The sequence below is a fragment of the Heterodontus francisci genome, chromosome 4, assembly GCF_036365525.1.
Source record: "Heterodontus francisci isolate sHetFra1 chromosome 4, sHetFra1.hap1, whole genome shotgun sequence".
Classification (NCBI taxonomy): Eukaryota; Metazoa; Chordata; class Chondrichthyes; order Heterodontiformes; family Heterodontidae; genus Heterodontus; species Heterodontus francisci.
In genome coordinates this window covers 202,571,074-202,583,432 of record NC_090374.1, presented here as the reverse complement: position 1 = coordinate 202,583,432, position 12,359 = coordinate 202,571,074, and the positions used below count along the sequence as shown (strand labels likewise).

Genomic DNA, 12,359 nt, shown 5'->3' with positions numbered 1-12,359 from the left:
GTTCCAGGTAGAGGCCTGCTACCCGACCCGAACCCCATGTGACCCGACGACGTGTCGGGTTTGGGTCGGGTCAGGCCCATCTTCAGGGTTGGCTTTCGGGCTCGAGTCGGGTCGGGTCTGGCCGGACACACAGGGTAAGTGCTCTGCTGGTAAGTATTGAAAATAAAAAAAACTTACCTGAGCTGGGAATCCAGGACAAAACTGAGTGTGCGCAGTGAGCGAGTGACATCACTGTGATGTCATCACGCATGCGCTGCAGCTTCCCAGTCAGAAGGTAAGTAAAGGGATGTTCGTGTCAGGCTCGGGTCGGGCCGAGTAGTGGCAGGTTCGGGTCGGGCCGGGTCGGGCTCAAGTCTGCTGTGGATCAGTCGGGTTCGAGTCAGGTTCTTTGTCCCGACCTAAGCAGACGTCTAGTTCCAGGTGCCCCACCTCCAACACGAAATCCAGCTCTATGATTGTAATTCAGTCGACATTCCCACTCTGGATTTATAGGAACAGAAAAAACAAGAACAGGAGTAGGCCATTCAGCCCTTCGAGCCTGTTCCACCATTCAATAAGATCATGGCTGATCCTCGACCTCAGCTCCACATTCCTGGCGAATTCCCATATCCCTTAAAGTCCAAAAATCTATCAATCTCAGGTGTGAATGTACTCAATGACTGAGCATCTATAACTCTCTGGGTAGAGTTTCACAACTCTTTGAATGAAGAAATTTCTCCTCATCTCAGTCCAAATTTACGATAGGATAACAAAGTATTACAGAATAAATACATTAATTCATGAAGTGCAGACTGAAGAGCTGTTTTCATGTACTTTAACAGGTGCACTGACCTTGTGATTTATTGCTGCCTAGGAGGATTCATTCGTAATAAGTTCACCCAGAAAGACCTGAACAGCAAGAGCATCATTTACATCATAAGATCTTCCTCAGGAGTAACGTCGGACAGTTTGGAGTTCCAGGTTTCAGATTCCACAGGAAATTCAGCTATCCCTCAAATGTAAGATATTTGTGCAAAATCCAATAATTCTTTAGCTCTATTTAACCAACAGTGGATAAACTAGTTTCTGTCTAGTTACTATCTAGTTACTATCTGTTCCTGAGTGAATTAAACTCTTGATCAAACGATACGGAAGTAGTAATCACACTCCTGCCCAGGTGCAACTGTAGTTATTAGCAGACTTACACACTACATACCTCTGGGCTTACACTAAGAGCGTTTTTGAATGTGAAACATGGACTGAACTAAACTCAGTGCTTCTCCCTTTATTTTTAAATTCTATTAAAATCCCACACTGGAACAGTGCTAGCTGGCAAGGCAATTCCAGCGTTCACAAATGGCAACGCAGGTGGGTAAGGTAGTCAAGAAGGCATACAGCATGCTTGCCTTCATCGGTCGGGGCATAGAGTATAAAAATTGGCAAGTCGTGCTGCAGCTGTACAGAACCTTAGTTAGGCCACACTTAGAATATTGCGTGCAATTCTGGTCGCCACACTACCAGAGGGGTAGAAATGGCAAGATTAGGGAACCATGGATGACAGGTGAAATTGTGAGACTAGCTAAGAGGAAAAAGGAAGCATACATAAGGTCTAGGCGGCTGAAGAAAGACGAAGCTTTGAAAGAATATGGGGATTGTAGGCGCAATCTGAAACGAGGAATTAAGAGGGCTAAAAGGGGTCATGAAATATCTTTAGCAAACAGGGTTAAGGAAAATCCCAAAGCCTTTTATTCATATATAAGGAGCAAGAGGGTAACTAGAGAAAGGATTGGCCCACTCAAGGACAAAGGAGGAAAGTTATGCGTGGAGTCAGAGAAAATGGGTGAGATTCTAAATGAGTACTTTGCATCAGTATTCACCGAGGAGAGGGACATGACGGATGTTGAGGTTAGGGACAGATGTTTGATTACTCTAGGTCAAGTCAGCTTAAGGAGGGAGGAAGTGTTGGGTATTCTAAAAGGCATTAAGGTGGACAAGTCCCCAGGTCCGGATGGGATCTATCCCAGGTTACTGTGGGAAGCGAGAGAGGAAATAGTTGGGGCCTTAACAGATATCTTTGCAACATCCTTAAACACGGGTGAGGTCCCGGAGGACTGGAGAATTGCTAATGTTGTCCCCTTGTTTAAGAAGGGTAGCAGGGATAATCCAGGTATTTATAGAGCGGTGAGCCTGACATCAGTGGTAGGGAAGCTGCTGGAGAAGATACTGAGGGATAGGATCTATTCCCATTTGGAAGAAAATGGGCTTATCAGTGATAGGCAACATGGTTTTGTGCAGGGAAGGTCATGTCTTACCAACTTAATAGAATTCTTTGAGGAAGTGACAAAGTTGATTGATGAGGGAAGGGCTGTAGATGTCGTATACATGGACTTCAGTAAGGCGTTTGATAAGGTTCCCCATGGTAGGCTTATGGAGAAAGTGAAGGCACATGGGGTCCAAGGTGTACTAGCTAGATGGATAAAGAACTGGCTGGGCAACAGGAGACAGAGGGTAGCAGTGGAAGGGAGTTTCTCAAAATGGAGACGTGTGACCAGTGGTGTTCCACAGGGATCCGTGCTGGGACCACTGTTGTTTGTGATATACATAAATGATTTGGAGGAAAGTATAGATGGTCTGATTAGCAAGTTTGCAGACGACACTAAGATTGGTGGAGTAGCAGATAGTGAAGGGGACTGTCAGAGAATACAGCAGAATATAGATAGACTGGAGAGTTGGGCAGAGAAATGGCAGATGGAGTTCAATCAGGGCAAATGCGCGGTGATGCATTTTGGAAGATCCAATTCAAGAGTGAACTATACAGTAAATGGAAAAGTTCTGGGGAAAATTGATGTACAGAGAGATTTGGGTGTTCAGGTCCATTGTTCCCTGCAGGTGGCAACGCAGGTCAATAGAGTGGTCAAGAAGGCATACGGCATGCTTTCCTTCATCGGACGGGGTATTGAGTACAAGGGTTGGCAGGTCATGTTACAGTTGTATAGGACTTTGGTTCGGCCACATTTGGAATACTGCGTGCAGTTCTGGTCGCCACATTACCAAAAGGATGTGGATGCTTTGGAGAGGGTGCAGAGGAGGTTCACCAGGATGTTGCCTAGTATGGAGGGCGCTAGCTATGAAGAGAGGTTGAGTAGATTAGGATTATTTTCATTAGAAAGACGGAGGTTGAGGGGGGACCTGATTGAGGTGTACACAATCATGAGAGGTATAGACAGGGTGGATAGCAAGAAGCTTTTTCCCAGAGTGGGGGATTCAATTACAAGGGGACACAAGTTCAAAGTGAAAGGGGAAAAGTTTAGGGGGGGATATGCGTGGAAAGTTCTTTACGCAGAGGGTGGTGGGTGCATGGAACGCATTGCCAGCGGAGGTGGTAGACGCGGGCACGATAGCGTCTTTTAAGATGTATCTAGACAGATACGTGAATGGGCAGGAAGTAAAGAGATACAGACGCTTCAAAAATAGGCGACAGGTTTAGATAGAGGATTTGGATCGGCGTAGGCTTGGAGGGCCGAAGGGCCTGTTCCTGTGCTGTAATTTTCTTTGTTCTTTGTTCTTTGATGTGGAGGCTTTGGAGAGGGTACAGAAGCGGTTTACCAGGATGTTGCCTGGTCTGGAGGGTATTAGCTATGAGGAGAGGTTGGATAAACTCGGATTGTTTTCACTGGAACGACGGAGGTGGAGGGGCGACATGATAGAGGTTTACAAAGTTATGAGTGGCATGGACAGAGTGGATAGTCAGAAGCTTTTTCCCAGGGTGGAAGAGTCAGTTACTCAGGGACATAGGTTTGAGGTGCGAGGGGCAAAGTTTAGAGGGGATGTGCGAGGCAAGTCTTTTACACAGAGGGCGGTGAGTGCCTGGAACTTGCTGCCAGGGGAGGTGGTGGAAGCAGGTACAATAGCGACGTTTAAGAGGCATCTTGACAAATACATGAATAGGATGGGAATAGAGGGATACGGTCACCGGAAGTGCAGAAGGTTTTAGTTTAGATAGGCATCAAGATCAGCGCAGGCTTGGAGGGCCGAATGGCCTGTTCCTGTGCTGTACTGTTCTTTGTTCTTTGTTCACACGGGAACCGTGCCAGCTGGCAGGGCAATTCCAGCTTCCACACTGGAGCCGTGCCAGCTGGCAGGGCAATTCCAGCTTCCACACTGGAACAGTGCCAACTGGCAGGGCAATTCCAGTTTCCACACTGGAGCCGTGCCAGCTGGCAGGGCAATTCCAGCTTCCACACTGGAGCCGTGCCAGCTGGCAGGGCAATTCCAGTTTCCACACTGGAGCCGTGCCAGCTGGCAGGGCAATTTCAGCTTCCACACTGGAGCCGTGCCAGCTGGCAGGGCAATTCCAGTTTCCACACTGGAGCCATACCAGCTGGCAGGGCAATTCCAGTTTCCACACTGGAGCCGTGCCAGCTGGCAGGGCAATTCCAGCTTCCACACTGGAACAGTGCCAGCTGGCAGGGCAATTCCAGCTTCCACACTGGAGCCGTGCCAGCTGGCAGGGCAATTCCAGTTTCCACACTGGAGCCGTGCCAGCTGGCAGGGCAATTTCAGCTTCCACACTGGAGCCGTGCCAGCTGGCAGGGCAATTCCAGTTTCCACACTGGAGCCATACCAGCTGGCAGGGCAATTCCAGTTTCCACACTGGAGCCATACCAGCTGGCAGGGCAATTCCAGCTTCCACACTGGAACAGTGCCAGCTGGCAGGGCAATTCCAGTTTCCACACTGGAGCCGTGCCAGCTGGCAGGGCAATTTCAGCTTCCACACTGGAACAGTGCCAGCTGGCAGGGAAATTTCAGCTTCCACACTGGAACCGTGCCAGCTGGCAGGGCAATTCCAGTTTCTACACTGGAACCATGCCAGCTGGCAGGGCAATGCCAGTTTCCACACTGGAGCCATACCAGCTGGCAGGGCAATTCCAGTTTCCACACTGGAGCCGTGCCAGCTGGCAGGGCAATTCCAGCTTCCACACTGGAGCCGTACCAGCTGGCAGGGCAATTCCAGCTTCCACACTGGAGCCGTGCCAGCTGGCAGGGCAATTCCAGCTTCCACACTGGAACAGTGCCAGCTGGCAGGGCAATTCCAGTTTCCACACTGGAGCCGTGCCAGCTGGCAGGGCAATTTCAGCTTCCACACTGGAGCCGTGCCAGCTGGCAGGGCAATTCCAGTTTCCACACTGGAGCCATACCAGCTGGCAGGGCAATTCCAGTTTCCACACTGGAGCCGTGCCAGCTGGCAGGGCAATTCCAGTTTCCACACTGGAGCCATACCAGCTGGCAGGGCAATTCCAGTTTCCACACTGGAACAGTGCCAGCTGGCAGGGCAATTCCAGTTTCCACACTGGAGCCGTGCCAGCTGGCAGGGCAATTTCAACTTCCACACTGGAACCGTGCCAGCTGGCAGGGCAATTTCAGCTTCCACACTGGAGCCGTGCCAGCTGGCAGGGCAATTCCAGCTTCCACACTGGAGCCGTGCCAGCTGGCAGGGCAATTCCAGCTTCCACACTGGAGCCGTGCCAGCTGGCAGGGCAATTCCAGCTTCCACACTGGAACAGTGCCAGCTGGCAGGGCAATTCCAGTTTCCACACTGGAGCCGTGCCAGCTGGCAGGGCAATTCCAGTTTCCACACTGGAGCCGTGCCAGCTGGCAGGGCAATTTCACCTTCCACACTGGAGCCGTGCCAGCTGGCAGGGCAATTCCAGTTTCCACACTGGAGCCATACCAGCTGGCAGGGCAATTCCAGTTTCCACACTGGAGCCATACCAGCTGGCAGGGCAATTCCAGCTTCCACACTGGAACAGTGCCAGCTGGCAGGGCAATTACAGTTTCCACACTGGAGCCGTGCCAGCTGGCAGGGCAATTTCAGCTTCCACACTGGAACAGTGCCAGCTGGCAGGGAAATTTCAGCTTCCACACTGGAACCGTGCCAGCTGGCAGGGCAATTCCTGTTTCTGCACTGGAACAGTGCCAGCTGGCAGGGCAATTCCAGCTTCCACACTGGAACAGTGCCAGCTGGCAGGGCAATTCCAGCTTCCACACTGGAACAGTGCCAGCTGGCAGGGCAATTCCAGCTTCCACACTGGAACAGTGCCAGCTGGCAGGGCAATTCCAGCTTCCACACTGGAACAGTGCCAGCTGGCAGGGCAATTCCAGCTTCCACACTGGAGCCGTGCCAACTGGCAGGGCAATCTCAGCTTCCACACTGGAACAGTGCCAACTGGCAGGGCAATTCCAGTTTCCACACTGGAGCCGTGCCAGCTGGCAGGGCAATCTCAGCTTCCACACTGGAACAGTGCCAACTGGCAGGCCAATTCCAGTTTCCACACTGGAGCCATACCAGCTGGCAGGGCAATTCCAGCTTCCACACTGGAACAGTGCCAGCTGGCAGGGCAATTCCAGTTTCCACACTGGAGCCGTGCCAGCTGGCAGGGCAATTCCAGCTTCCACACTGGAACAGTGCCAACTGGCAGGGCAATTCCAGTTTCCACACTGGAGCCGTGCCAGCTGGCAGGGCAATTTCAGCTTCCACACTGGAACAGTGCCAGCTGGCAGGGAAATTTCAGCTTCCACACTGGAACCGTGCCAGCTGGCAGGGCAATTCCAGTTTCTACACTGGAACCATGCCAGCTGGCAGGGCAATGCCAGTTTCCACACTGGAGCCATACCAGCTGGCAGGGCAATTCCAGCTTCCACACTGGAGCCGTGCCAGCTGGCAGGGCAATTCCAGCTTCCACACTGGAGCCGTGCCAGCTGGCAGGGCAATTCCAGCTTCCACACTGGAACAGTGCCAGCTGGCAGGGCAATTCCAGTTTCCACACTGGAGCCGTGCCAGCTGGCAGGGCAATTTCAGCTTCCACACTGGAGCCGTGCCAGCTGGCAGGGCAATTCCAGTTTCCACACTGGAGCCATACCAGCTGGCAGGGCAATTCCAGTTTCCACACTGGAGCCATACCAGCTGGCAGGGCAATTCCAGTTTCCACACTGGAACAGTGCCAGCTGGCAGGGCAATTCCAGTTTCCACACTGGAACCGTGCCAGCTGGCAGGGCAATGCCAGTTTCCACACTGGAACCATGCCAGCTGGCAGGGCAATGCCAGTTTCCACACTGGAACCATGCCAGCTGGCAGGGCAATGCCAGTTTCCACACTGGAGCCGTGCCAGCTGGCAGGGCAATTCCAGTTTCCACACTGGAGCCGTGCCAGCTGGCAGGGCAATTCCAGTTTCCACACTGGAGCCGTGCCAGCTGGCAGGGGAATTCCAGCTTCCACACTGGAGCCGTGCCAGCTGGCAGGGCAATTCCAGCTTCCACACTGGAGCCGTGCCAGCTGGCAGGGCAATTCCAGCTTCCACACTGGAACAGTGCCAGCTGGCAGGGCAATTCCAGCTTCCACACTGGAACAGTGCCAGCTGGCAGGGCAATTCCAGCTTCCACACTGGAACAGTGCCAGCTGGCAGGGCAATTCCAGTTTCCACACTCGAGCCGTGCCAGCTGGCAGGGCAATTTCAGCTTCCACACTGGAGCCGTGCCAGCTGGCAGGGCAATTCCAGTTTCCACACTGGAGCCATACCAGCTGGCAGGGCAGTTCCAGTTTCCACACTGGAGCCATACCAGCTGGCAGGGCAATTCCAGCTTCCACACTGGAACAGTGCCAGCTGGCAGGGCAATTCCAGTTTCCACACTGGAGCCGTGCCAGCTGGCAGGGCAATTTCAGCTTCCACACTGGAACAGTGCCAGCTGGCAGGGAAATTTCAGCTTCCACACTGGAACCGTGCCAGCTGGCAGGGCAATTCCTGTTTCTGCACTGGAACAGTGCCAGCTGGCAGGGCAATTCCAGCTTCCACACTGGAACAGTGCCAGCTGGCAGGGCAATTCCAGCTTCCACACTGGAACAGTGCCAGCTGGCAGGGCAATTCCAGCTTCCACACTGGAACAGTGCCAGCTGGCAGGGCAATTCCAGCTTCCACACTGGAACAGTGCCAGCTGGCAGGGCAATTCCAGCTTCCACACTGGAGCCGTGCCAACTGGCAGGGCAATCTCAGCTTCCACACTGGAACAGTGCCAACTGGCAGGGCAATTCCAGTTTCCACACTGGAGCCGTGCCAGCTGGCAGGGCAATCTCAGCTTCCACACTGGAACAGTGCCAACTGGCAGGCCAATTCCAGTTTCCACACTGGAACAGTGCCAGCTGGCAGGGCAATTCCAGTTTCCACACTGGAGCCGTGCCAGCTGGCAGGGCAATTCCAGCTTCCACACTGGAACAGTGCCAACTGGCAGGGCAATTCCAGTTTCCACACTGGAGCCGTGCCAGCTGGCAGGGCAATTCCAGTTTCCACACTGGAGCCATACCAGCTGGCAGGGCAATTCCAGCTTCCACACTGGAACAGTGCCAGCTGGCAGGGAAATTCCAGTTTCTACACTGGAACCGTGCCAGCTGGCAGGGCAATTCCAGTTTCTACACTGGAACCGTGCCAGCTGGCAGGGCAATTCCAGTTTCTACACTTGAACAGTGCCAGCTGGCAGGGCAATTCCAGTTTCTGCACTGGAACCATGCCAGCTGGCAGGGCAATTCCAGTTTCTGCACTGGAACAGTGCCAGCTGGCAGGGCAATTCCAGTTTCTGCACTGGAACAGTGCCAGCTGGCAGGGCAATTCCAGTTTCCGCACTGGAGCTGTGCCAGCTGGCAGGGCAATTCCAGTTTCTGCACTGGAACAGTGCCAGCTGGCAGGGCAATTCCAGTTTCTGCACTGGAACAGTGCCAGCTGGCAGGGCAATTCCAGTTTCCACACTGGAGCCGTGCCAGCTGGCAGGGCAATTCCAGCTTCCACACTGGAACAGTGCCAACTGGCAGGGCAATTCCAGTTTCCACACTGGAGCCGTGCCAGCTGGCAGGGCAATTCCAGTTTCCACACTGGAGCCATACCAGCTGGCAGGGCAATTCCAGCTTCCACACTGGAACAGTGCCAGCTGGCAGGGCAATTCCAGTTTCCACACTGGAACCGTGCCAGCTGGCAGGGCAATTTCAGCTTCCACACTGGAGCCGTGCCAGCTGGCAGGGCAATTCCAGTTTCCACACTGGAGCCATACCAGCTAGCAGGGCAATTCCAGCTTCCACACTGGAACAGTGCCAGCTGGCAGGGCAATTCCAGTTTCCACACTGGAGCCGTGCCAGCTGGCAGGGCAATTCCAGTTTCCACACTGGAGCCGTGCCAGCTGGCAGGGCAATTCCAGCTTCCACACTGGAACAGTGCCAGCTGGCAGGGCAATTCCAGCTTCCACACTGGAGCCGTGCCAGCTGGCAGGGCAATTCCAGTTTCCACACTGGAGCCGTGCCAGCTGGCAGGGCAATTCCAGTTTCCACACTGGAGCCGTGCCAGCTGGCAGGGCAATTCCAGTTTCCACACTGGAGCCGTGCCAGCTGGCAGGGCAATTCCAGTTTCCACACTGGAGCCGTGCCAGCTGGCAGGGCAATTCCAGTTTCCACACTGGAGCCGTGCCAGCTGGCAGGGCAATTCCAGTTTCCACACTGGAGCCGTGCCAGCTGGCAGGGCAATTCCAGTTTCCACACTGGAGCCGTGCCAGCTGGCAGGGCAATTCCAGTTTCTGCACTGGAACAGTGCCAGCTGGCAGGGCAATTCCAGTTTCCGCACTGGAACAGTGCCAGCTGGCAGGGCAATTCCAGTTTCCACACTGGAGCCATACCAGCTAGCATGGCAATTCCAGCTTCCACACTGCAACAGTGCCAGCTGGCAGGGCAATTCCAGCTTCCACACTGGAACAGTGCCAGCTGGCAGGGCAATTCCAGTTTCCACACTGGAGCCGTGCCAGCTGGCAGGGCAATTCCAGCTTCCACACTGGAACAGTGCCAACTGGCAGGGCAATTCCAGCTTCCACACTGGAACAGTGCCAACTGGCAGGGCAATTCCAGTTTCCACACTGGAGCCGTGCCAGCTGGCGGGGCAATTCCAGTTTCTACACTGGAACCGTGCCAGCTGGCAGTGCAATTCCAGTTTCTACACTGGAACCGTGCCAGCTGGCAGGGCAATTCCTGTTTCCGCACTGGAACAGTGCCAGCTGGCAGGGCAATTCCAGTTTCCACACTGGAACAGTGCCAGCTGGCAGGGCAATTCCAGCTTCCACACTGGAACAGTGCCAGCTGGCAGGGCAATTCCAGCTTCCACACTGGAGCCGTGCCAGCTGGCAGGGCAATTCCAGTTTCCACACTGGAGCCGTGCCAGCTGGCAGGGCAATTCCAGTTTCCACACTGGAGCCGTGCCAGCTGGCAGGGCAATTCCAGTTTCCACACTGGAGCCGTGCCAGCTGGCAGGGCAATTCCAGTTTCCACACTGGAGCCGTGCCAGCTGGCAGGGCAATTCCAGCTTCCACACTGGAACAGTGCCAACTGGCAGGGCAATTCCAGTTTCCACACTGGAGCCGTGCCAGCTGGCAGGGCAATTCCAGTTTCCACACTGGAGCCGTGCCAGCTGGCAGGGCAATTTCAGCTTCCACACTGGAACAGTGCCAGCTGGCAGGGAAATTTCAGCTTCCACACTGGAACCGTGCCAGCTGGCAGGGCAATTCCAGTTTCCACACTGGAGCCGTGCCAGCTGGCAGGGAAATTTCAGCTTCCACACTGGAACCGTGCCAGCTGGCAGGGCAATTCCAGTTTCTACACTAGCTGAAAGAAGACAGAGGGTGGTGGTTGATGACAAATGTTTATCCTGGAGTTTATTTACTAGTGGTGTACCGCAAGGATCTGTTTTGGGGCCACTGCTGTTTGTCATTTTTATAAATGACCTGGAAGAGGGTGTAGAAGGGTGGGTTAGTAAGTTTGCGGATGACACTAAGGTCGGTGGAGTTGTGGATAGTGCCGAAGGATGTTGTAGGTTACAGAGGGACATAGATAGGCTGCAGAGCTGGGCTGAGAGATGGCAAATGGAGTTTAATGCGGAAAAGTGTGAGGTGATTCACTTTGGAAGGGGTATCAGGAATGCAGAGTACTGGGTTAATGGGAAGATTCTTGGTAGTGTAGATGAGCAGAGAGATCTTGGTGTCCAGGTACATAAATCCCTGAAAGTTGCCACCCAGGTTAATAGGGCTGTTAAGAAGGCATATGGTGTGTTAGCTTTTATTAGTAGGGGGATCAAGTTTCGGAGCCACGATGTCATGCTGCAGCTGTACAAAACTCTGGTGAGGCCGCACCTGGAGTATTGCGTGCAGTTCTGGTCACCGCATTATCGGAAGGATGTGGAAGCTTTGAAAAGGGTGCAGAGGAGATTTACTAGGATGTTGCCTGGTATGGAGGGAAGGTCTTACGAGGAAAGGCTGAGGGACTTGAGGTTGTTTTCGTTAGAGAGAAGGAGGAGGAGAGGTGACTTAATAGAGACATATAAGATAATCAGTGGGTTAGATAGGGTGGATAGTGAGAGTCTATTTCCCCGGATGGTGATGACAAACACGAGGGGACATAGCTTTAAGTTGAGGGGTGATAGATATAGGACAGATGTTAGAGGTAGTTTCTTTACTCAGAGAGTAGCAGGGGCGTGGAACGCCCTGCCTGCAACAGTAGTGGACTCGCCAACTTTAAGGGCATTTAAGTGGTCATTGGATAGACATATGGATGAAAATGGAATAGTGTAGGTCAGATGGTTTCACAGGTCGGCGCAACATCGAGGGCCGAAGGGCCTGTACTGCGCTGTAATGTTCTATGTTCTATGATAAGAGGTTGTGGGTTCAAGTCCCATTCCAGGGCTTGAGTATGAAAATTAACATCACAAAAACAGGTTATCTGGTGATTGTCACATTGCTAATTGTTGAAACTTGCTACGTGCAGATTGGCTGCTGCATTTCCTATGTTACAGCAGTGACTACACTTCAAAAATATTTCTTTAGCTGTAAAGTGCTTTGGGATGCTGTGTCATTGTGAGAGATGGTTTTTTGTCTCCGTTGTTCAGCTGGATGAGACTGCCTTCATCTGGCTCAAATTCCTACCTCTCCAGTTGTAGCCGGAAAGTTACCTGCAATGGCTTCTCCTGTTCCTGCAACATTATCTGGAATTCCCCAAGGGTCTATCATGACCCCCTCCAATTTCTGCTATCTCTTGACCCTAAATCTCTGATTTCCCCTCTGGCCTCTTATCTGCCAATTCCCAGCCTCCAATCCCTTTCCTCATCCTTCTATGTCCTGAACCCCGGCCTCCGAACCCCCTCCCTGCCTCCCTCCCCTTGATCTTTGTTGTGGAAACCTCAACCCTGTGCTTTTTCCAGGTTCCAGCCTCTTAGTTCCTCCTGGCCTGATCCCCAACCACTTTTTATTGCACACAGGTAAGTTGCAGTACCTTTCTGACAACTTCCCTCTGCCTAATTCCAGTATCC

General features: G+C 53.0%; 1 protein-coding gene across 1 annotated transcript in view; it reads left to right on the top strand.

Moving 5' to 3' along the window:
- frem1a (Fras1 related extracellular matrix 1a) overlaps positions 1-12,359 on the top strand; it is a 356,873-nt gene that overhangs the window by 270,679 nt on the left and 73,835 nt on the right. Inside the window, exon 27 of the mRNA XM_068030756.1 lies at positions 854-998. Coding sequence (XP_067886857.1) covers positions 854-998 — 145 coding nt within the window. The remainder of the gene's footprint in view (positions 1-853; positions 999-12,359) is intronic.